Consider the following 23,904-nt stretch of genomic DNA (forward strand, 5'->3'; position numbering starts at 1 on the left):
TGTTGTGTGTCTGTGTGTCTGTGTGTATGTACACCCATATTGTCTTCTCAGTTATTAGAATGAAATCCCTTTTAGAACAGGGATCATTTCATTTTTACATTTGTGTCTTCTTTACAGCTTCTGGCACAGTAGGTAGTTACTATGTAAATTCTTTCTGAATAATTGCTTAAAATTCATTGGCAGTCAGTCTATTTGCAGGGGTAACATGGTTAAGGCCTGTAGTTTAAAAAAAAATCTCTGTTAGATGAATGGAGAATGGTTTGGAGTGAGGAGAAACAAGAAGCATAGAGGCCAGTTGGGAGGATATTATTAAAATAGCTCAGGGAAGAAGTGATAAAGAACAAAGTAAGATAGTGACTCTGTGATTGCAAAGAAAGGGATGATGGGAGACTTCATTTTCTCTTGACATGGAGTGGAGTATTATTAGTGGAGTAATTTAGTCTGTACATCAGTTGTCCCTTGCTGTGGTCCTGTGTATAGCCTATTTTCCTTTTTGTTTTGTAAATTTGGTTTGTTTTTCCTACATTAATCCTTTTTTTTTTTCACAAAAATGTTTTTCCAGTACACCCCCATTCACCATTTGATCCTCAAATTAAATTCTTTAGAAAATAGTTTCCATAACTCACAGTCATATGATATATCTCGGCAATAATTGATAATTAAAAGAAGGACTTTTGTTTGAGGGAACAATTTAGGGTAATTTAGAAGAACCTTGGCAATTTCCAGAAGGTAGTCTACACTCCTTTCCTCTTTCATTTCACCTCTGAGCTCAAATCACTGTCCATTATGTAGTATTGACCAAAGATGTCTGTGACGGGCAGTATTATATAGTGTATAAGAGAGCTTGGAGAAGGCAAACTACTCCAGTATTTTTTCTAAGAAAAGCCCTTTGACAATTATGGCTCATAAATTCACGAGGAGTTGGAGACAACTGAAAAACAAGAAAAATAAGACAAGCCAGCCTCATGGTGAAATAAACTTGGGCTCAAACTGCCTTTCAGATATATACTTGTCATGTAATTCTGAATATGTCAAAACTAAGTTTTGTGCTCACATACATTATTAGTAGAGAGAGTTTTCTCCTCTAGGAGTGCCTTATACCAATGAAATACAGCTGTAATCTCCATATATAATTATGTTGATTGATTGTCCAAAAGAAAATAGCCTGGTGTGTCTTACCTCTTGACTCAAGAAACTTCATTTTAATAATTTTCACTCAAAGCAAAGTGGTCATCTTTCTTACTTAGTTCTGACTAATTTCTTATTCCTTTATCTTAGCCCCTCCCCCATCCCCCCAGTTCTATTTCCTTTGAGATCAATAAACATGATATTCCTGACTGTATTTTAATGAAGAAGAAAAGGGTATATTGATATCTAGGTGGACATCATGAAGAAAATATAGTGTTAGAGTTAAAACTGATTCATAAAAATATTAAGAGGACCATCCCCTACCTCAGCTCTACCTGTGTCTTTGTGTTTCCTCACCTAACTTTAAGTGTGTAGTCAGTATTTCTTTGTTATACTACATATATACATGTACCATATAACTACACATCACAATTTGGACCACTTGCATTTTTTTACGCATTTAGTTTTTTCAAATAATACTGAATTCTATTCAAATTCTAGCTTTATTATTCAGTTACTCCTTTCCTAGTACTATGCAGTGAAAATATTTCAAAAATATTATTTTCAAATAAGAACATCTGAATTTGTTTTAGCATCTGTAGGGAACATCTTTTTCCCTTGGAGTCAATTCTTGATCTCTTCTATGACAACAGTGAATGCATTTGGTGAATATTCTGTTTTACAACTCTTGATATTAATAGAGACTTTTTTTTGAGAGAAAATAATTCAAGACAGTTTGTATTCCTGAATCAAATACTTCTGAAATAGTGAATGAACAACTATAATGGAATTTTTTTATATGTTTTGTATTTCAGTCACTTGTATTTTCTGTAGAATAGCATTTCCCTACTAATATAGTTTTTTCACAAAAATTTTACAATAATTAAATTAATCTCTGGGGTTTTTTTTGTTTGTTTGTTTTGCAAGGCACTGGGGTTAAGTGACTTGCCCATGGCCACATAGCCAGGTAATTATGTCTGAGGCTGGATTTGAACTCAAGTCCTTCTGACTCCAGGACTGGTGCTCTATCCACTGGGCCATCTGGCTGCCCCTAAATTAATCTTTGGATGAGAGGAAATGAGTTCAAAATGAGAGTGGTACCATTGGAAATCTCTTATTCTAAGTATCATACAATTTTACATGTCTCAAGATTTATGGAAAAAAATCAGGACTTCCTAGATCATTGATGTTAAATACAATACGACTTTACTGTATTGATGACTGACTATTTGTTGTTCAGTTGTTTGATCATTGCAGTCATGTCTGACTTTCATGACCCTGTTTTCAGTTTAATTGGCAAAAATATTGAAGTAGTTTGCTTTTTCCTTGCTCATTTTACAGGTAAAGAAATTGAGTCAAACGGGGTCAAGTGGGTCACACAGATAATAAGTGTCTGATGTCAGATTTGAACTTAGAAAGATGAGTCTTCTTGACTTCAGGACTGTCACTCTGTCCTAGAACCTAGCTGCTGCAAATTATGATAAACTAAGCTGGTATCTGAGTCTTAGTGTTTTAACAAATATATATATCAAGAATTCTCTTTGCTTTCATGTGGAAAGATTATTAAGATGAGTTTTTTATGCTTTTTACATTCAAGCATTTTAGTGAATGATTTTGAATGTGTATGAGACAGAAGATAAGGTACATTTATAAATATTCATTTTGTGGAATTGAAAGAAGAGTATGACAGTACTTAAGGGGTATGAATGACTAGGAATCATCTGAGAAGAGGTAGAGAGCACTTCAGATTAGAGGGAGAGATGAGAGAAGGTTCTTTGAAGAAGTGATTTTCATAAACTGCCTCAAGATTTCACAGTGGGGAATTGTATTGAAGGGTGAGTTAAGTCAGGAAAATATGATCCCTCTTGAGAAACAATGCACATTCTAGGACACCTAATTAGGGCATAAAGCATCTAAGAAAAATGGTATTGGATTCAAAAGACTTTGGTTCAAATATTATTTCAATTACAGTGTAATATTGAACAGCTTACTTTTACTCCCCATGTATAAAATAATCTATAAAATAGCACACATTTTTACTTTCATAAACTTTATAAAGTTCTTGTGAGAAAAATGTTTTATAACCTGAACATTTTATGTAAGTTCAAGTTGCTGTTAATAATGGAAGGAGAGGTCATATATAAACTTTTGCAATGTATAGTGCCCTAGTATGTGCCAGGCACTGTACATGTGGTTGTTATAAATATTATCTTACTTAACCCTCAGAATAACTTTTTTGAGGTAGGTGATATTATTCCCATTTATAGTTGAGGAAACTGAGGCAAATAAAGATTAAATGACTTGTTGACAGTGTGTCCTGAGTCCATATCTGAATTTATGTTTTCTTGACTTCAGAACAAGCTTTCTGGTAGACTCACCAGCTGTTGGAAAAGTAGGTTATATTAGATTATGGAGAATTTTTAGTCCAAAACAATGGAATTCAGACTTCATATACTAAGAAATAAAGAGCTTATTAATAAAAGTGTAAAACAACTTAAGGAGAGGGACATGGTCTGATATTTATAATACCAAATTCTGTATTGTGTAGGTTGGATTGGGGTTCTGGTTTTGCAAGGAAATTGGAGACAAAAAGACCAGTTAGAATATATTGCAACACTACAGAGTAGGAGACAGCAAGTACCAAAATGACATTAATGGCATTGGAAATGGAGAGGATTGGACAGAGAGAAGAAATATTATTAAAATATGATGAACTGAAAATGAAACTTGTTGAAAGTCACAGATGTTTCATTTTTTAAAACAAGCCAAGTTCCCTCAAACTATCCTTAGATGGCATATTCCCTTGGCATTTATCATTCTCATTATTGTCTTCCTGGTGTCCTTCAGCCAATGTTCTTCCTAAATTGTGCTAGTACTCAACTGAACATAACATTCCAAATGTAATTGGTTTAGCAAAGAGTACAGCAATACTATCATTTCCCTCCTCTTTTGGGTACTATGACTGTCTTCACATTACATTCTATTTCTCAATTTCTGTTTTGTGTCTTCATCATCCTAAAATAATTTCTGCTTCCTCTTTTGGTATAATAGGTCCTAAGGTATTACAAATCTATAATGTTTTGCTTCCACCATTTTCATTGCTTAAAAGTAATATCCTTTGGAAACTGGCTATTCTATTTCATTTCATCACTTTGGTTGTTATACCCAATCTAGTATTAATTTTAGAGTCTTCTATGGTGATTTGTCTTGCCTGACATCAAGTTTTCTTATGATTCCTTTTCACTCAATGTTTGAGATTAGACTTTTATTAATGTTTTGCAAGTGAGGTTTTCTTGTTATTAATGGCTTCCATTTCTCTCAATTTGATTTAAACATCAGTTCTTTGCTATCTTAGTTGTCTTCTTTGGACCCTTTAGACCTCTTTGCTGTGGTGACTTTAAAATTGGTTAAAGTTCTCTTACAAATGATGATGATTCATTGTTTTTAGTTTTTAGTCTTGTCCATTTCCCATTTTTTGTAGTCAACAACTTTTAAAAATTAATTTAAAGGTATTTTAATTGTAGGTAGTATCTTTTTTATTTTTTTCTTTTAGTAAGGTGTTGATTCTGATTTATATTTTAATGAGTCAGTGATCTTACTAATGTAAATATAGCTGACTCAAATTACAGTTGGTAATCAGTTCACATTTATAATCTAGTTCCTTTTTTGTTTCAATTTCATGCTCATTTCTCTTATAAAATATATACTATTATTTATATATTTAAATGCCTGTGGTTATGAATGAAAGTTTTAAAATATTTATTAAAAGTTTGTTTTATATATATATCACCTTTTCTTTAAAACCTTTCTTTATCTCAATTTTGTCCCTACAAGTTGTTATTGCTATATCTTTCTTGAAATTAGCTTGTATTATCTTTGTACATAGTGTAAAAAAATTCATTAAAAACTTAATATATGTCATGTACTATGCTAACTACTGGGTACAAAAATGAAAAAAAAAAAAAAGAGTCCTTTTCTTGAAGGAGCTTGTGTTTTAATAGGAAGGACTACCATGTATATGGCGATGGTGACCATCGAAGGAGTTTTTGTCTGTAGACTTATAGGAATGGTGTATATCAAAATATCAGACAGTTGATTGGGTTGAGACTCCAGGTAGTCAAAATGGACTTTCACCCTCTAATGATTTTAGATTATCTCCATATTGGAGTTTGAGCTGAGGGAATTAACTTTTTCCAGTGACTTGAGAAGGAATAGGGAATTTCAGTTTTCTCTTTGGATTTTCAGTGTCCTTTCTAAAGTGTTACTTTTGCTAAACTTTGAAGGAAGCTTAAAATAAACGTTAAGTGAGTAAAGAGGGGCTGTCAGGGAAGGTGGAGAGTTTGGGTAAAGTCAGAGAGGCAGGAGGCAAATTATTGTTAGAGGGAATAGCAAATTGCCAAGTTTTTCTGGTTTGTAGAGTGTGTGAAAGTAAATAATGCCTAGTATATATGAGAGGTAGACTAATTAATGTCTTCATAATAGTGAATTATTAATAATTATCAATTATGAATTATTAAAACATAAGTTTCATTTTAAGTAGGTTTTATAAATTTAAGTAGGTTTTGATCCAACAGACAATAAAAAGCTACTGAAGCTATTTGAGCAGGACAATAACATGGTTTGAATAGTACTTTCAGAATGGAGTATCTATCACTTTTGCAACTGTGTGTGTGGAAGGTGGATTGGAAACAATAGATACTCCTAAGAAAGGGGACCATTTAGTTTTCTACTACAATAATCTAGATCAGTGATTACCTAAGTTAGAGGTTGTGAAATGACCCCCAAGTGGTGTATAATCAGTTACTTGGATGGCAGGAAGATGGGTAACATACTGTTTTCCCCAGGGATACTTAATCATGGTCCTTGTTTCCAGTATAACCACATCTTCCTTTTAACCATTATTAGCCCAGCTCTTGCTTCTTTGGCAGTTGTTCAAACCCCTAATTTTCCTCTTTCTGCACTGGGTACCTACATATAGCAGCTGCCATTGGGAAAACTCTCCTATTCTCCTAGGGTAAAATGTCTACCCTTTGCCTTCAATATCATAAATGATTATGAATGATGAATGATGAATATTCCCCTCTGCTTTTTATTTTGGATGGGATAGAATGAACCTTACACGATGAGTGGCCATGGATGAATGGAATGCAATTTGATTAGCAGATCAAATTATATTTTTACACCCCTTCAACCTTCTCATCTTCTGAACTTAACCATTCTTGTCCAGGGAACGACCATCTTTTCTCTCACTCAGCTTCACAAGTTGTTTATCATCTTAGACTCATCATGTTCACTTTTCCAAAGAGTTGACAAATCATTTGGTTTTCAGCTTTATCACATCTTTTATATTTTTCCTTGTAACTCCACTGATAACAACTATTCTAGGACTAGGACCTTGTCCCCTGTTGTCTGGACTGTTGCTATGTCTTCCTAATTGACTTACCTGCCTCAAGTTTCTCTCTACTTCAACTCATTGCTGAAAAAGCTGCCACAGTGATTTTTTCCCCCCAAAGGCATAAGTAGATTATATCACTACATCCCCCACCTATTATAACCCCAGTGGTTCCCTAGTGATTTTTGAATAAAATAGAGTATGAGACCAAAAAAACTTTGAAATCATCTGCTGTAAATGAGAAGTAGTACTTGAAGTAGAGTAGCTTGGAACTGGAGGGTTTGGGATGTTTTGATGATAGCAGGGGCAAAACTTGGCAAGTGATTAGATAGGCAGAGTGAGGGAGAAAGCATTATTAAGCTTGACTCAGTAAAATTAAATTATATTAAAGCTTGGGTGACTCAAAGGAGGTGACACCCAGAGGTGTGCTAGTAGCTGTTTAAAGCAAGAGGCTGTTTGAAAAAAATTAACTCATGGTTCACTTTTGTTCTTTATGTTATTTTTTCTCCCTTCTACATGCATAATTGTTTCAACATTTATTCCAAAACCTTGAGTTCCAAATTCTCTTCTTTCCTCCCACCCCATTCACCCTCATTGAGAAAACTAGTTACTTGGATATAGGTTAAAAATATGGGGTCATGAAAAACATTACCATAAGTCATGTTGTAAAAGTGAAAATAAATGTAACCTCTCCCCACAAAAAAGAAACTTCAAGAAAAATAAGGTGAACAAAAAAATGGTATGCTTTAGTCATGATTCACTTTTAGGATTCATCTGCATTATCAACATTTTCTCCATCACTTTTAAGTCTAAAAAGTTAACAAAATGATAACTCAAATCCCTTTATATGTACTTTTTGCTGATTTCTGAGATGTAAGTACTCATACTCAGAATTTAATTGTCAGCTATAGGAAGCGAGTTTAAACTGACAGCAGCATACTCCTGGATCTTTAAAGGAAGTAGGAATGTTAGAAAGAGGAAAATTTGGCAGTCATCTGAATCCATGGAAACTGATAACACTAAATGGGAGAATATATAGAGAGAAGTAAACTCAGTCCAGAGACCTGCTGTAACCTTGTACATTGAAGGCAGATCATGGAAGATGATCCAGTGGAGAAGGCTGACCATCAATGGAGAACCATGTGAGGAAAGCTCAGAGAGGAGAGAGTATTTAGGAGAAGAGGAAGGGTGGTCAGCAGTGACTGCTGTAGAGAAGTCAAAGAGGAGGACCATAATTAGCCATTCAGAGATTATTAATAAATTTTGTAGGAAGCAGTTTCAGTTGGAAATTGGATTGCGGTGGTTTGAGAAATGAGAGGAAGTATAAACAATAACCTTATATAACTTTTATTAATTCCTAAACATTTATTAAGTGTCAGGCACCATGCTAAGCATGGAAATATAAAGAAAGATAAAAGACAATCCCTGCCCTCCAGCTAGGGGGAAGAGTATGTATAAAAAGAAGACGAAATGGTTTGACCAGAGGTCTAGCCATGAATCAATGAGAAAATCCAGAGGAATCCAGCTTGGTAGGGAATGAAGATATGATTGTGCACCTTCCTCCATCCTCTCCAAGGAGAGAGAGAGAGAGAGAGAGAGAGAGAGAGAGAGAGAGAGAGAGAGAGAGAGAGGGAGAGCTGCCTAGGATGGGGTAATATGTGTAGGATAAGATAAAATGATGAGTTTGGAGGAGTTCAGCCAGGTTGGAAATTAAGAAATGGCTGCTTTTTGTTGTTCTACTTAAATGAAGCATTTGGAAAGAATTCTTTGATCCAAACTCTTTTTAGTAAGAATTATATATGGCATTGGTTTGCTTAGTCAAGAAGCTGCAGGTTTATGATTTGAACATAGGTCTCCAGTTAGTGCTTTTTCAGGACTGCTGCCATATGAAATCTTAATTTTGTCCTTCACAATGAAATCAGAGTAACAAGTTACATATTGATTTGGTTTGGAGCATTTTTTAAAAATTTAATTTAATATTTTATTTTTTCCAATTACATAGAATTTTTTTAATATTTATTCTCATTCTCATAATGTTTTTTTGCATTAATAAAATATTCTTGTTTTAGAGTAAATAAAATACCCCCTCCCCCCCATAAATATAGACTTCCTTGAGCGATAAAGTAAAAGGGAGAGAGAAAAAGGTTCATGTGAGTATTATTAGTGGCATTTTTCTATGCAGGAATACATATAGTTCATCATTAAGTCCCTCATGTTTTCTCCTTCTCCTCCACTCTCTATGCTTCACCAGAGTCTTGTATCTGAAGATCAAACCTTCTGTTCAGCTCTGGCCATTTCAACAGGAACATTTGAAATTCCCCTGGTTCATTGAAAGTCCATCTTTTTCTCTGGAAGAGGACATTCAGCCTTGCTGGGTAGTTCATTTGTGGCTGCATCCTAAGATCTTTTGCCTTCCGGTATATTATATTCTAAGCCCTGAGAGCTTCTGTAGTTGCTGCTAAGTCCTGTGTGATCCTGACTGCACCTCCACGATATTTGAACTGTGTCCTTCTGGCTGCCTGTAATATTTTCTCTTTGACTTGGGAGTTCTGGAACTTGGCTATAATATTCCTAGGGCATGGTTTTTTGGGATCTCTTTTCTCGGGGGGGATCGGTAGATTCTCTCCATTTCTATTTTGCCCTCTGCTTCTAGGATATCAGGGCAATTTTCTTGTAGTAATTCTTTGAAAATTATGTCAAGGCTCTTTTCCTGATCATGACTTTTAGGTATTCCAATAATTTTAAAATTATCTTTCCTATGTCTGTGTTCTATATCAGTTGTTTTTTCAATGAGATATTTCACATTTTCTTCTAATTTTTCATTTTTTTCATTTTGAAGTATTGATTTCTGATTTCTGGTAAATTCAGCAATCTCCCTGAATTCTGTTCTTTGTCTGAAGGATTTGTTCTCCTCAAAGAGTTTTCTTATCTCTTTTTCCATCTGGCCAATTTGCTTTTTAAGGCATTCTTCTCCCCAGTAACTTTTTTTTTAAGGTTCTTGCAAGGCAAATGGGGTTAAGTGGCTTGCCCAAGGCCACTCAGCTAGCTAATTATTAAGTGTCTGAGACTGGATTTGAACCCAGGTACTCCTGACTCCAAGGCCGGTGCTTTATCCACTACTCCACTTAGCTGCCCCTCCTCAATAACTTTTTGAACTGTTTTATCCATTTGACCTAAACTGGTTTTTACCATGCTATTTTGTTAAGCACTTTTTTTTGGATTTCCTTGACTAAGCTGCTGACTTCTTTTTCATGTTTTTCCTGCATCTCTCTCATTTCTTTTCCCAGTTTTTCTTCTAACTCCCTCATTTGATTCTTAAAGTCTTTTTTTGAGCTCTGTCATAGCCTGAGCCCAGTTTCTGTTTTTCTTGGAGTCTTTAGATGCAGGAGCTTGTGCTTCCTCATCTTCAGATTGAGTATTTTGATCCTTCTTGGGATCATTTGCAAAATATTTCTCAATGGTGTTCCTCTTTTTTCTCAGCTTGCTCATTTTCCCAGCCTAAGCCTGTTTTTTAAAAGGGTGCTTCCTGAGCTTTTTGGGACACTCCCACAAGGGTCTCAGTGTGTGAGGCTCTGTCCTCCCGCCTAGTCTGTGAATGACCATAAGCGCCCCTCTCTGCCACAGGGCTGAGGTGGGGGACCCTGTTCTATGGGGAGGCCTAGACTGGGATCAGGATCTGAATGTGGTCAGAGCCCCAGAGTCCTGTTCTTGGGGCAGAGGACAGAGCTCTGCAGTCTCTCTTCACTCCCCTCCCTCAGCTCCATGGGCTCATGCCCTGGGGGCTCCTGCTTACCTGCTCTGCCAGCTTCTGTTTCCTGGATCTGGGCTGGGGAAAGATCAAGCTGCTCCCTGTGTGCCCTGAGGGCTGGGCTCCAAGTGCTTGCTCTGGCAGAGGTCCCCAGCTGTTCCCCCACTTTGTGCCTGGTGCTCCCCGGGGTGTAGCTCTGGAGATGCCCCCGCTGCTGTGAGCTGCGGCTCCTGGGGCTGCCTCCAGGAGACTGAAGTTCTTTCGCTCTGGTGGGCCACCCCTCTGGCAGGCCGCCTCTCCGATCCTGGGAGCAGAGCCTTTCTGTTCTTTTCCAGGTTACCTTGAGTAGGAGAACTGCCTTACTGGTCCCTTTGTGGCTTCTGTCTCTCGAAAGTTTAGTTAGAGTTCTTAGCTTATGAGTTTTGTTGCCATCTTGTCTCCGCCCCCCCCAGCATTTTTTTAAAAAAAATTTTGTTAGTTCTTTCTTTTTCTTCTTCATGGTAGGACATGAGCTTTATCTTGAAGAATAGGTAAAATTTGAATAGGCAGAAAGGTGACTTTCTTTTGGTCTCACCTTTTTGCGATTTTATTCTCTTACTATCTTACATATCTTTCTGTCATTTATTAATTTGGCACTTATCGATTTAATTTCCTATATTCCTGGTTTTTATATGTCTCATCTTCCAAATAGATTTTAAGCTCCTTGAATGCAAGGAATATCTTTTGTGTTATCATTTTTCCCACACTTCTGCCTCCCACCATGATACATATGGTGCTTTATTTAGGCAGTTATCCACAATAGTTTAGAAAATAGGTATTTTCATTGATAATCTAATGATATGTAATGTTGCAGGTATACATCATTCCTTTTTTAGAACTATAAATATGAAATATCTACTATATTTCATGCACTGTTCTAAGTCCTTTAAAAATACTATTTTATTTGGCCTTCACAACCTTCCCAGAGGCAAGGGTTTTTATTAGCATCCTTTTATAGTTGAGGAAATGGAAATAGTTAGAGGTTAAGAGATTTATCCAGGGACATATACTAGTATCTAAGGTTGAATTTGAACTATCTTCCTGAATTTACACCCTATGCTTTTATTTGCCACCTAGATTCTTTAGTGGTGTACCCTATAAATAATTTTGAAATAATAAAATGTTATTAGTAATTAATTTACTTGTTATAAATATTCAAAGTTTTATGAAGGCTGGTTTAGTAAAGTTCTAGGACTCTTAAAGTTGACTCTCATAGCTAATAATCTATAAAAGAGAAATTGGAATTTAGCTTCCTTCATCTTTTTTCCTTCTTTTATCCTCTATCGATTTTGGTAATTTTTCCTACCCTTTAAAACTCAGCTGAAATTATATATTCTCCATGAAGTCTTCAGTGATCCCTCCACCCAACTAGAAAAGGTCTGAACTCCTTTGGCTTTACATTACTATGCCTTGCATTGTTCTTGTGCTCTTATCCTAATAAGTAATAGTTATTTATATATTTATATTGTAGCAAAAGAACCAGTCACTCTCTTAATTATCTTTCTCTTCAAACACCTAGGAGAGTCCTTTGTGTAGAAGATAGGACCGGGATCTGTGATTTGATTGGTACGTAGAACTCCCAGTTGAGAAAGATCATCCTTTACCAATTTATATCAGTACCTTCTTTGTAGTTTATAGTCTTTCAGAGTTGCTTGTCTGGGACACACAAACTTCATGCATTTTTTGTAAGACTTAGTTTCTTGTTTTCCTGGCTTTGTAGCTCAATTTCCATCTAGAGCAACATGCTATCTCTCATAGTGTAGAGCATCATGCTTTGTACAGAGTGTGCATTTAATCAGTGGTTGTTAAAATAAATGAACTTTAGTTTTCCTTTTTTTTGTACTGATGGTTACAAACCTGATCTTCTCCTTTCACTTCTAACCCCTTTGCCTCCCCCCAAAATACATGAAATGATTTTGGTGAATAATATTACAATTTCTTTGAGGAATTGAATGCACTTTACTTTTTAAATCTGTTGTAAAAATTTCTGATGGCAATAATAATTGCAAAGTGTTTTTTTACATTAATAAAAAAATCTTCAAGAGTAAATGAAATGCCCCCCCATAAATATAGACTTGCTTGAGCGATAAAGTAAAGGAGAGAGAAAAAAAATTAAAATAAAAAAATAATAGTAATAATTGTAGGTATGGCCAGGTGGTGCAATGGATGGACCACCAGCCCTGGAGCCATGAGCACCTGAACCCACATCCGGCCCCCTTATACCCAGCAGTCACCCAGCTGTGTGAAATGCAAGCCACCTGAACCCCACTGCCCTGCAAAAACCAAAAAAAGAGAAAAAAAAGACCCAAAATAAAATAAAATAGTAATAATAGTAGGGGTGGCTGAGTGGTGGACAGAGCATTGGCCCTTGAGCCAGGAGCACCCGGGCCCAAATCTGGCCTCAGACAACCAAAGATCACCTGGCTATGTGACCCCAGGCAGGCCACCCAGCCCCATCTGCCCTGCACCCCCCACCAAAATAATAATAACAAAAAATGTGCTTCAGTCTTTGTTCCAACACCAACAACTCTGTCAGGGGTGGATCACATTCTTTTTGATAAGTCCATCACAAAAGTTACTTCCATATTTTTCCACTGTTGCCATTGCTGATCACAACTCCTTCCTTTCTTATTTCTCCACTACCATGCACTATATTTTCTCTCTCCTTTCACTGTGACTCTGCTGTAGGGTCGCTGAATGGCGCAGCAGACAGATCCCTGGTCCTGGGGCCAAGAAGCCCTGAGCCCCCATACCACCCCTTAGGCCCAGCATCCACCTGATCCTATGGTCCCCGACAGGCCATGCAATCCCAGCCCCTTGCAAAAAGTAAAAAAGAAAATGTGTTATATCTGACCACTCTCCCCCCCATGGTCCATCCTCTCCTCCTTTATTCACATCCCCACCCCTTCCCCCTACCCCACCTCCTTCTTACTCCAGATGCCTATACCCCATTGAGTATATATGCTGTTTTGTCTCCTAGACACCTCTGATGAGAGCAAAGATTCCTTCATTCCCCCTTGCCTTCCCCCCTTCCATATCATTGCAATAGCTCATTGTAATAAAAAAAATCTTACTATATGAAATATCTTGGCCTATTCCCCCTCCCCTTTTTCTTTCTCCCATTACATTTCCCTTTTTTCTATTGACTCCATTTTTACACCATGTTTTATTTTCAAATTCAGCTTTCTCCTGTGCTTCAACTATAAAAGCTCCCTCTACCTGCTCTATTAACTGAGATGGTTCATATGAGTATTGTTAGTGGCATTTTTCTATGCAGGAATACATGTAGTTCATCATCAAGTCCCTCATATTCCCCCCCTCTCCTCCAATCTCCATGTTTCACCTGAGTCCTGTATCTGAAGATCAAACTGTCTGTTCAGCTCTGGCCATTCCAACAGGAACCTTTGAAATTCCCCTGGTTCATTGAAAGTCCATCTTTTTTCCTGGAAGAGGACATTCAGCCTTGCTGGGTAGTTCATTCTTGGCTGCATTCTAAGCTCTTTTTCTTTCTGGTATATTATATTCCAAACCCTACGAGCTTCCAGTGTAGCTGCTGCTAAGTCCTGTGTGATCCTGACTGCAGCTCCATGATATTTGAACTGTGTCCTTCTGGCTGCTTGTAATATTTTCTCTTTGACTTGGGAGTTCTGGAACTTGGCTATAATATTCCTAGGGCATGGTTTTTTGGGATTTCTTTTCTTGGGGGGATCGGTGGATTCTCTCCATTTCTATTTTGCCCTCTGCTTCTAGAATATCAGGGCAATTTTCCTGTAGTAATTCTTTGAAAATGATTTCAAGGCTTTTTTCCTGATCATGACTTTCAGGTATTCCCATAATTTTTAAATTATCTTTCCTAAGTCTGTGTTCTATATCAGTTGTTTTTTCAATGAGATATTTCACATTTTCTTCTAATTTTTCATTTTTTGTTTTTGAAGTATTGATTCCTGATTTCTGGTATATTCATCAATCTCCCTGAATTCTATTCTTTGTCTGAAGGATTTGTTCTCCTCAGAGAGTTTTCTAATCTCTTTTTCCATCTGACCAATTTTGCTTTTTAGAGCATTCTTCTCCTCCATAACTTTTTGAACTGTTTTATCCATTTGACCTAAGCTGGTTTTTAGCATGCTATTTTCTTTAGCATTTTTTTTGATTTCCTTGACTAGGCTGCTGACTTCATTTTCATGTTTTTCCTGCATCTGTCTCATTTCTTTTCCCAGTTTTTCTTCTAACTCCCTCATTTGATTTTCAAAGTCTTTTTTGAGCTCTGTCATAGCCTGAGCCCAATTTCTGTTTTTCTTGGAGTCTTTAGATGCAGGAGCGTGTGTTTCCTCATCTTCAGACTGAGTATTTTGATCCTTCTTGGGCGCATATGCAAAATATTTCTTAATGGTCTTCCTCTTGTTTCTCTGCTTGCTCATTTTCCCAGCCTGGGCCTAGTTTGGGGTGCTTCCTGAGCTTTTGGGACACTCCCACAAGTGTCTCAGTGTGTGAGGCTCTGTCCTCCCTTCTGGTCTGTGAATGACCATAAGCGCCCCCCTCTGCCATGGGGCTGAGGTGGGGGGCCCTGCTGTTCTATGGGGGGGCCTAGACTGCTATCAGGATCTGAATGTGGTCAGAGCCCCAGAGTCCTGTTCCAGGGGCAGAGGACAGAGTTCTGCAGTCTCTCTTCACTCCCCTCCCTAGCCTCAGGGTGTTCATGCCCTGGGGGTTCCTGCTTACCCACTCTGCCTGCTTCTGGTCCCTGGATCTGGGCTGCTGTGGCCATGCTGCTGGCTGTGTGCCCTGAGGACTGGGCTTCATGTGCTCGCTTTGGCAGAGGTCCCCTGCTTATTCCCCAATCTGTGCCCGGTTCTCCCTGGTGTGTAGCTCAGGAAATTGCCCCTGCTGCCATGAGCCGCAGCTCCCAGCACCCTGGAGCTACTTCTGGGAGGCTGAAGTTCCTTTGCTTTGGTGGGCCACCCCTCTGGTGGGCCACCTCTCCGATCCTGTGAAGCCGAGCTTTTCCACTCTTTTCCAGGTTTTCTTGGTTTGGCATATTGCCTCACTAAATCCCTCTGTGGGTTCTGTCTCTCGAAAATTTAGTTAAGAGACCTTAGTTTATAAGTTTTGAGCTAGAGCACCTAAGAGACAAACCTCTCCTGTCCCATCTTGGCCCTGCCCCCTAAATAGAAAATAATTAAAAGTGGAAAGACTAGAATTATTTGGAATTGAGAAAGGCTTCCTAGAGAAGTTAGGATTTTAGTTAGGATTTCAGGGAAACCAGTTGGCAGAGATGAAGAAGGAGAGAATTCCAGACATGAGGGGCAGTCATAGACAAATGCTTGTAGCTGAGACCTATTGTGTTTTGTGGTGAATCAAAGAGACCCAGATCACTGAATCAAAAAATGTGTTTGGGGCAGGGAAGGCAGTAGGAAGTGATGAGGAGAATATAGGACATAAGAAAGCCTAGAAAGGTAAGGTTCTATTCTTTGAATGCCAAATAGAGCATTTTATATTTGCCCCTGGAAATGGTGGAATGACAATGATTAGTTGTACACCTTAGAGAAAAATCGTTTTGATGACTGTATGGAAGACAGACTGGAGTAGGGAGAGACTTGTGGCAGGACAACTAACCAATAGACTATTGTAACAGTTCAAACAGTATTCTGTCACCATGAGATGATTGCCACCATTATCAGGGAAAAGTATTTAAGCAAATTGGTCACAGTGAAATTGACAGGTCTTAGCAACAGGTCTTAGATTGGAGATAGAGGGTGAAAAATAATGAAAATTCTAAGATGATCTCTAGAGGGGGTGATAGGGAAGAGGGTATTGCCCTTAACAGTAATCGGGATGCTTGGAAGGGGAGGGGGCAGCAGTTCCATTTTTAATAGCTGTCTATGTATGTGAAAAGTAGTGGAGAGAATGTTAGACTTGCTACAAGGTAGAACTAAATTAAAATTCTTACCCTACTCTTCTTCTACTTTACTTTTCTTTTCTAAGTCAACTCTTTTGCATTTTACCAGGTGATGCTCTGTGGTGATAGAGAGTGTCACCACACTGGCATATGGCTTTTTCTTAAACACATGCCTTACTAAATTATTTTGCATTATATTTTGGAGAGTAAACTCTTTTAGGGTAGTGTTTGTGTATTATCTAAACTATTTGACTCCCCTATATTTGCATAATTAAATTGAACATAATCCTAAATGGCAGAGAGTTTAATTATTGCCTGTGCATTGTTTTTAGGTTTATATTTGATCATTATTAAGTTTGTTATTTTGAAAATTAATCATAATTTAAACAAAATAATGAAATTACTTTTCCATCTTCTCCATTCCATTCTCGTGAAAGCATCCTATCTTAGTTCACTTTGAAAAAGATCAGCATGCTCCAAATAGTTTTTCATTTTTTATTTGCACTTTGTACATTTTTGAATTGATTCACTTTTGTATTTTGATTCAAAAGGTCTCCTTCAGAATTTCAGGATTTTTTACAGTATAATAATAAAAGATCAGAAGAGATAAAATTAATAATATGAGACAAGGGTCTTGGTCTTTTTTATTGGTACCTGGAAATAATGTGGTGTTTGGTGACTGAATCTGGGGGCAAAGGGAATAGAGAATTAAAAAAATGATTCTGCTATTTTGACCTTGGAGAGTTATATTCAAATCTTAGAAATTCCTTGCCTTGTTCAGATCCCTAAGCTAGATGCTAACAGAAATATAATTGATGCTTCTTCAGCAATCCTATTTTTGTTCATTTGTTTCAGACATGCGCCACTTGGGGTTTTCTTAGCAACAATACTGGAGTAATTTGCCATATCCTTTCCCATTTCAATTTAAAAATGAAGTAAGCAGGGTTAAATGACCTGCCTAGTGTCAAAGAGCTAGTTGATAATCTGAGACTAGATTTGAAGTCTGGTCTTCCAGACTTCAGACCCAGTATCTGCACCACTTGGTACCAAATTAAATGCTAGAGATACAGATGTAGAAATGAAGTACTCTTCCCTCATTGTGCTTACTGTCTTCATTTTTGTTAGTTGAGTTTTCAAAGCTAGCTATTCAGGTTTAGCTTTGTTTCTTCCTATGTATCTTCCCACATAATAAGTCTACTTTTTGTAAAAAGCATCTGGTGAATAAGGGTATTTTCACCTTCCATGTGAGAATTATATACAGCACACTTTTAACATTGAAAGTACATTTTTTATAAAAATGTCTTTTAAAATGACAGCATTTGACTATCTTTAATTTTGTTTTAAAGGTAACTATTTTACTTTTCCCTACTCAAAAAATTTCTGTGGTTTTCTCATTACCTATAATTATATACATTTTTTCTCATCCTTTGAGTCATATTCCACATTACTTTTCTCCACATTCTCTAGTTTCACACACAGTGTTACATTTCCTGCCTCTCTTAATGCTTCTTCAGCACAAAACTAGTGTTCTACTTCCCCTTTGAAATGTTATATTCCTTTTAGATTCATCTCTACAACAACTCTCTTTTTTTTTCTACCTCTCCCTAGCTTGTAGTGCTTCCCCCCAAGGGTATCTCAAATCTATTTTGTATTTGTTATATACTCATATTTTATATATGTTTCCCATATTAGAATGTAAGATCCTTTAGGACAATTATGTTTTAGTTTTGTCTTGATGACCTTAGATATTAGTATGATCGAGCAGTAATTTAGTGTAATATTTAATGAAACACAAGCAAATAGGTATAGATTCCTAACACAAAGCAGATAATTTTATAGTGTAAAGACATCTTAAAGATCATTTAATCTATTTCCCCTTTTGCTAATCTTCTCTTAATAGCTTAATCTACATTCTGAACCTATTTTTAGAGTTTGAAGGCCTTTGGGACCGATATATGACACTGATTCCAGTACTTTTGGGTATTTTTTATTCCCTTAATCTTTACTTTTTATTGACGGAAGAGACCTTTTGTTACCTGCTTTCAATTTTAAAAAAGAAAAGGCTCTTTTCATCATTCCACTTCCCTTTCTCTTAGAATCCTGGTTTCCCAACTGTGGAGTCTGAACAACGACCAAGGACTATAACCTTAAATTTAGAAAAAAAAAAACCTGTTATCTTATTGTCTGATTCTGCTATCGCTTATACTTTATGTTTCTTCCTTAAGGATATGAATTCTCTCTCATCACATGCAATTTGGAACATATACCAAGGAAACAATGTAAAGACTGACAGACAAATTGCCTTCTGTGGGGGGATGGGAGGGGAAGTAAGATTAGGGGGGAAATTGTAAAACTCAAAATAAGTATTTATTTATTTATTTATTTTTTTAGTTTTTGCAAGGCAGTTGGGTTAAGTGGCTTGCCCAAGGCCACACAGCTAGGTAATCATTAAGTGTCTGAGGTCAGATTTGAACTCAGGTACTCCTGACTCCAAGGCCAGTGCTCTATCCACTGTGCCATCTAGCCACCCCAAATAAAATCTTTAAAAAAAAAGAATCCTGGTTTCCTTCAAGACTTAGCTATAGTTTTTCCTTCTCATTCCTGCTCTATTATGTGTGCCTTCCCTATGCAGAAACTTCTACCCACCATGCATATATCTTATATGTGCCTGATTAATTTTATATTTTGTTACTCCTATTATTATGTGGGCTCCTTTATCTTTGTGTTAAATCTCAGACCATGAACTGATGCAAATACACTGAAAAATGCTTTTTTCTGTGGCACTATGTCCATTTCATAGCACCAAAAAAGTGCTTAATAAGTACTTGTGATTGACAGTTCGATGCTTTTCCCTTATGTTTTTCTTGTTTCCAACTTCAGCTTATTGAACTCTTTCTTTATTTTTCAAGGTATGTAGATCACATGATTTTCTTGATATTTTTCTTTCTATTATGACTCACTCTTGACTTCTTCACTGCCCCCAACATGACCCACAATCACTTCATTTTGTGCTTCACCGTTAGTTTTGTTGCAGTTTTTGTTGTTCTAACCCTCTACTTTTTTTTTTCCAGTTTTTGCAAGGTAATGGGGTTAAGTGGCTTGCCCAAGGCCACACAGCTAGGTAATTATTAAGTGTCTGAGGTCATATTTGAATTCAGGTACTCCTGACTTCAGGGCTGATGCTCTATCCACTGCCCCAATCTTTTTTTTTTAATTGATATTTTATTTTATTTTTCCAATTAAATCTTTGAAACTTTTTCAACATTCATCTATTTACATATTTATAAGCTTCATATTTTTCTTCTACCACCCTTCTTGCTCCCTTCTCTCAGTGGTGAACAGTCTAGAATGTTGTACATGTACATTTATGGTTTGGCATGTTTACATGTTAGTCATTTTGTGTATGAGGTATTAGGTCAAAGAGAAAAGAAAGAAAACTATGGAAGAGGAAGGAAAAACCTAAGAGAAATTTTTAAAAAGTGATTATGGTGTTCGTTTAGATTCTGTGGTTTTTGGTTTCTGGTTTTTCATTTGGATGTGAATGGCGTTGTCCGTAACAGGTCTCCCAGGGCTGTGCTAACTCTGAACTGCTGAGAGGACTTCATCTTTCATAGGTGATCAACTCACTACAATCTTCTCTTGGTTCAGCCCCCTTTGTTTAGCATCAGTTCATGTAATTCTTTCCTTGCTTTTCTAGAGTCCGACCACTTATGGTTTCTTGTAAACCAATAGTACTCTGTAACATTCATATACCCTAACTTTTTCAACAGTTCCCCAATTGATGTTACCCTTCCTATTCTTAACGGTAGATTTTTCTTAGTCCCTTAATCATGATAAGACCTCAGTAAAAAACTGTTGGATGAACAGTAGAAATAAAATAGAACAGTAGTGTCACCTGAGAAACCTGTGACTTGGTCATTTTTGTTTTTCACTTAGTGCTTTGTATGGAGTGAGCATTTTATAAATGCTTGTTGAATTGGTTGAAGGAGCTTTTTCAGGTGTTAATGACATAAAAATAATGGATGATGTTTTGAATATAGTGTTAAACTAGATGACAGTGAAACTCTCAGTGAAGAAGCTTGTCCTGGAGCTGGAGGAGGAGATGAATAGGACTGGAGGTGGATAGTAAGTTAGATGTATTAAAACTAGGGACAAGGGAATGACTTTGTCAGGGTTTTTAGTCAGCCAATAATGTTAAACTGCCGGAGAAATCATGTAGCTTCCTTTTTTTTTCATCCTACATTCATAAGAGAGATGTAAATGACACCAAAGTATTCATTCCCCTTAGGAGCTTTTTTTTTCCAAAAGCTAAATTTCAGGGGCAGCTAGGTGGCACAGTAGATACAGCACCGGCCCTGAAGTCAGGAGTTACCTAAGTTCAAATCTGGCCTCAGACACTTAATTATTACCTAGCTGTGTGGCCTTGGGCAAGCCACTTAACCCCATTGCCTAGCAAAAACTAATAAATAAATAAATAAATAAAGCTGAATTTCAGAAAAACTTGTGGGATCAGTCTATACTCAGTTTGTTTCATGCCTCATTCATCTGCAAATTCTTTTAAAGCACAGTTTAGTAACTGAAATTTCCTAATGATTAGTTGTCAATAAAGGTTAAATTATTTTTTAGTGTATTGTGAGAAAGAAGGAAATATTTATTATTTTAGAGAGAGTTGCATTTAAAAAGTTAAATACTTTTTAACTTAATCTTAAATATGTTTGAAAAATATAATATATTTATCTGGAGCATCTCATTCTTTGATTATGTATAAGTTAAGGTGTAAGTGTGTATATGCATTTATATATATGTATATGTACATATATATACATAATACAATCATCTATACATACATATATATTAATATGTATGAATTTTTAGCTCCATAATGAAACTATTATTTTTAATTTTTACTCTCATCTGTAATTTTTCTTTACTATTAGAGAGCAATCCTTTATTCTATGTCACTTCCTGATAATTTTCCCTTTGTTTCAGAGAGGTTAGTTTTCAGTGAGTATTGGAAAAACTTGTGGGATATTTTGGCCGAAGTCTTACTTTTAGTTAATTGCTTAAAATGTTAACCTGTTTAGTTGTTTAGGTGTCACTACTTTTCCAATTCATTAAGTTTGCAGTCATGTACTTTATGTGAAGAAATTGCTGAAAACAGTGTTAATTTTTTTCTCATGTTTTCATTTACTACGAGATAGTTTTTATCTTTTCCTAAGGTTCCCCATATTTTGTTTTTGTTTTTACTTTTCTTCTATTAACATTAATTTTATTACCTCTGGATTGCATTTAAGAAATTATAGGTTAGCTTTATATATTTTGCAAAATAAGAAATTCACATTTTTTAAATAATTCAATGCTGAAAAATTTATTACCTCCTAATAATAATAAAAACCAAATATACGTGAAACACCCTAATTACCATGATTAAAAAATTGACAGGTTTTGCTAGCCAGTTGCACTGTTTTTCAGTATTCTTTACCAAAGTAATAACTTTACTAAAGTAGTCATTTTTCTTTTGAAGTGTTTATGAGCTATTGGTGTCCATGAACAAGGAAAAAATAGAAGATAAAAGCACAAGTAGATAGAATTTTGGGATGACTTCTTTAACCATTAACTTTCCCCCCCCCTTTAATATCAAATTGGTTCTCATATGTGCATCATAAAAGCATATTGATAAGTACTGAAATAATAGTGGTATAATAGTTTATACTGCAATATAGTGCTTTGTAGTTATAGAATACATGCATCAATTTTTTTGGTTTTTTATATTAGCCATTTCAGATAGATAATGCAAAGATAGATTCAGTTTAATAGATGCATAGTGTAATACAATGTATAAATGCAATATATAGGTGAGAAAACTGAAACTGAGAGAGGTAGGACATGACTAAAGTTTTAAGAATTATAGTCTAGACTTGAACACAGGTTTCATAACTAAAAATTAAATATTCTTTTCACCAAACCAGCGGTTCTTTGATGGACAATTTAGTGCAACATGGGCAGGAAGATTGTTGAAGGAGGCAGATTTCAGAGGAGTTTTCTGAGGACATCAACTTGTTAATATTATAATGTGATCAGACTATCAGTTAGACTGCCCTGATATTTAAGACATTACACAGTACTAGAGTATATCATAACAATCATAATTATATTTTTTATCTTAGACTTTCATTTTACATTGAAATTCTAATTGTCAATTTATTACCTTTTGAACATTAATATTGTCTAGCATTTATCAAAAGAAACTTTTGATCTAAAGGGAAATGTCTATTTCTAGAATTACAGAGAGTTTTTGTCCTGTTTACTCATATGCCACAGATAATTGTCTGTTCTATATTATGCCTAGATTGAGATAAGCCAGCATATTTTAAAATATTTAACATTTCTCTATTTTCAGAATATATTTATTTAGGTTGCAAGTATTTTGATAGATTCATATAATAGTAAGAAATGTTTTTTTGTTCTTTATGTATTCTTATTTTTAGCTATTCTATTCTGATTTTCCTTTCCATATGGTTGTAGCAGTGGAAATTTTTGTCATTTTAAAGTCAAGTGATTTTACTTGCTTTTGTGTCATGATGCAATCTTGTTCTGCTGATTTTAAATACAATGTCTTGATAAATGTTGGAGTCAAACTCACCAGTCTGGAAACTGGTCAGCACATTTCTTAATTATGCCTTAATATAAAAGTAAACATATATCTCTAGGGTATTATTTATTCTTGAAATTCCAAATTGTTTAATCATAAATTATAATATTTTAATTACATTTTTTCAATTGTATGTTGAAGTTTTGCAACAAATAATGTGATTATTAGTTATTTGAACTTTGCAAAGTTGAAATAATGATGTTAATTACAGGAAACAGGCACAAAATTTGTTTAATTCCTTTATAGTAATGCAGCATTTATTTAACCCTTATGATTTCTTAAGGGAAATGATGCTTTTTTTTTTTGGCCATCTAAAAACTTGACGAACTTTATAGATTTGAAATACTATAGTTACAGATGTAGTTGAATTTGTATTCTCTACCCAACAGTACCTGGTCTCCCTTTTACAAGATGTTCTTTTATAAGTTTATCTCAAAGTCTGTTCTAAGTCATATAGTTAAATAATGTATTAGGAATTTTCTCTGAATTACATAAATGTGAATTTAAATTTTTATGTAAATTTATGTCAGTTTTGTTTCAATATAAGTAACTCACTTTTTCCATTTTCTTTATAGAATCAAAGAATTCCATCTGATATGGTATTTCTCAGGACTTCAGAAAAAACAGGTACTATAAGAGAATTTAATTTGACTTATTATTTTAAATTATTATTTTTTTTTATTTTTAAAGTAAAAATTCTGGAGCTGCTTACCTAGCTCTTCTTTCCTGAGCCAATTTATAAAAGAGAGTGAGCTTTATTACCTTATTCCTTTTCCTTCTCCCTTTCCTATTTTTTCTGGGTTTTGTGGCTTCTAAAACTAAAGGACAGTTATATTGAGAATATTCAACAAAGGAGCACTTTAGATTTTCAAGGTATTGCAGCATCATCGGGAAAAAAATATTCACCATAAGATTCTCTAAAAAAGAAACAAGACTTTTAGGTCTCTATATTCTTGCTTGTTTGTTTGAAGACTCTATACTATTATTTATGTTATACTTGTCAAGTATTAAGATGTGATTCATTCGGAATTATGTTGTCAATATAATAA

The 23,904-nt window shown here is 35.6% G+C and overlaps 1 protein-coding gene across 7 annotated transcripts in view; it reads left to right on the plus strand.

Annotated features, from left to right (window-relative positions):
* The window catches only part of ATP9B (ATPase phospholipid transporting 9B (putative)), a 487,939-nt gene that overhangs the window by 147,404 nt on the left and 316,631 nt on the right, over window positions 1-23,904 (plus strand). For 6 of the 7 annotated variants that reach the window (XM_074204072.1, XM_074204073.1, XM_074204074.1 and 3 more), the window contains one exon: window positions 23,431-23,482. The exons of the other annotated variant lie outside the window; for it this stretch is intronic. In XM_074204072.1, the coding sequence (XP_074060173.1) occupies window positions 23,431-23,482 (52 nt within the window). The remainder of the gene's footprint in view (window positions 1-23,430; window positions 23,483-23,904) is intronic. 7 annotated transcript variants of the gene reach the window in all.

The sequence above is a fragment of the Macrotis lagotis genome, chromosome X, assembly GCF_037893015.1.
Source record: "Macrotis lagotis isolate mMagLag1 chromosome X, bilby.v1.9.chrom.fasta, whole genome shotgun sequence".
NCBI lineage: Eukaryota > Metazoa > Chordata > Mammalia > Peramelemorphia > Peramelidae > Macrotis > Macrotis lagotis.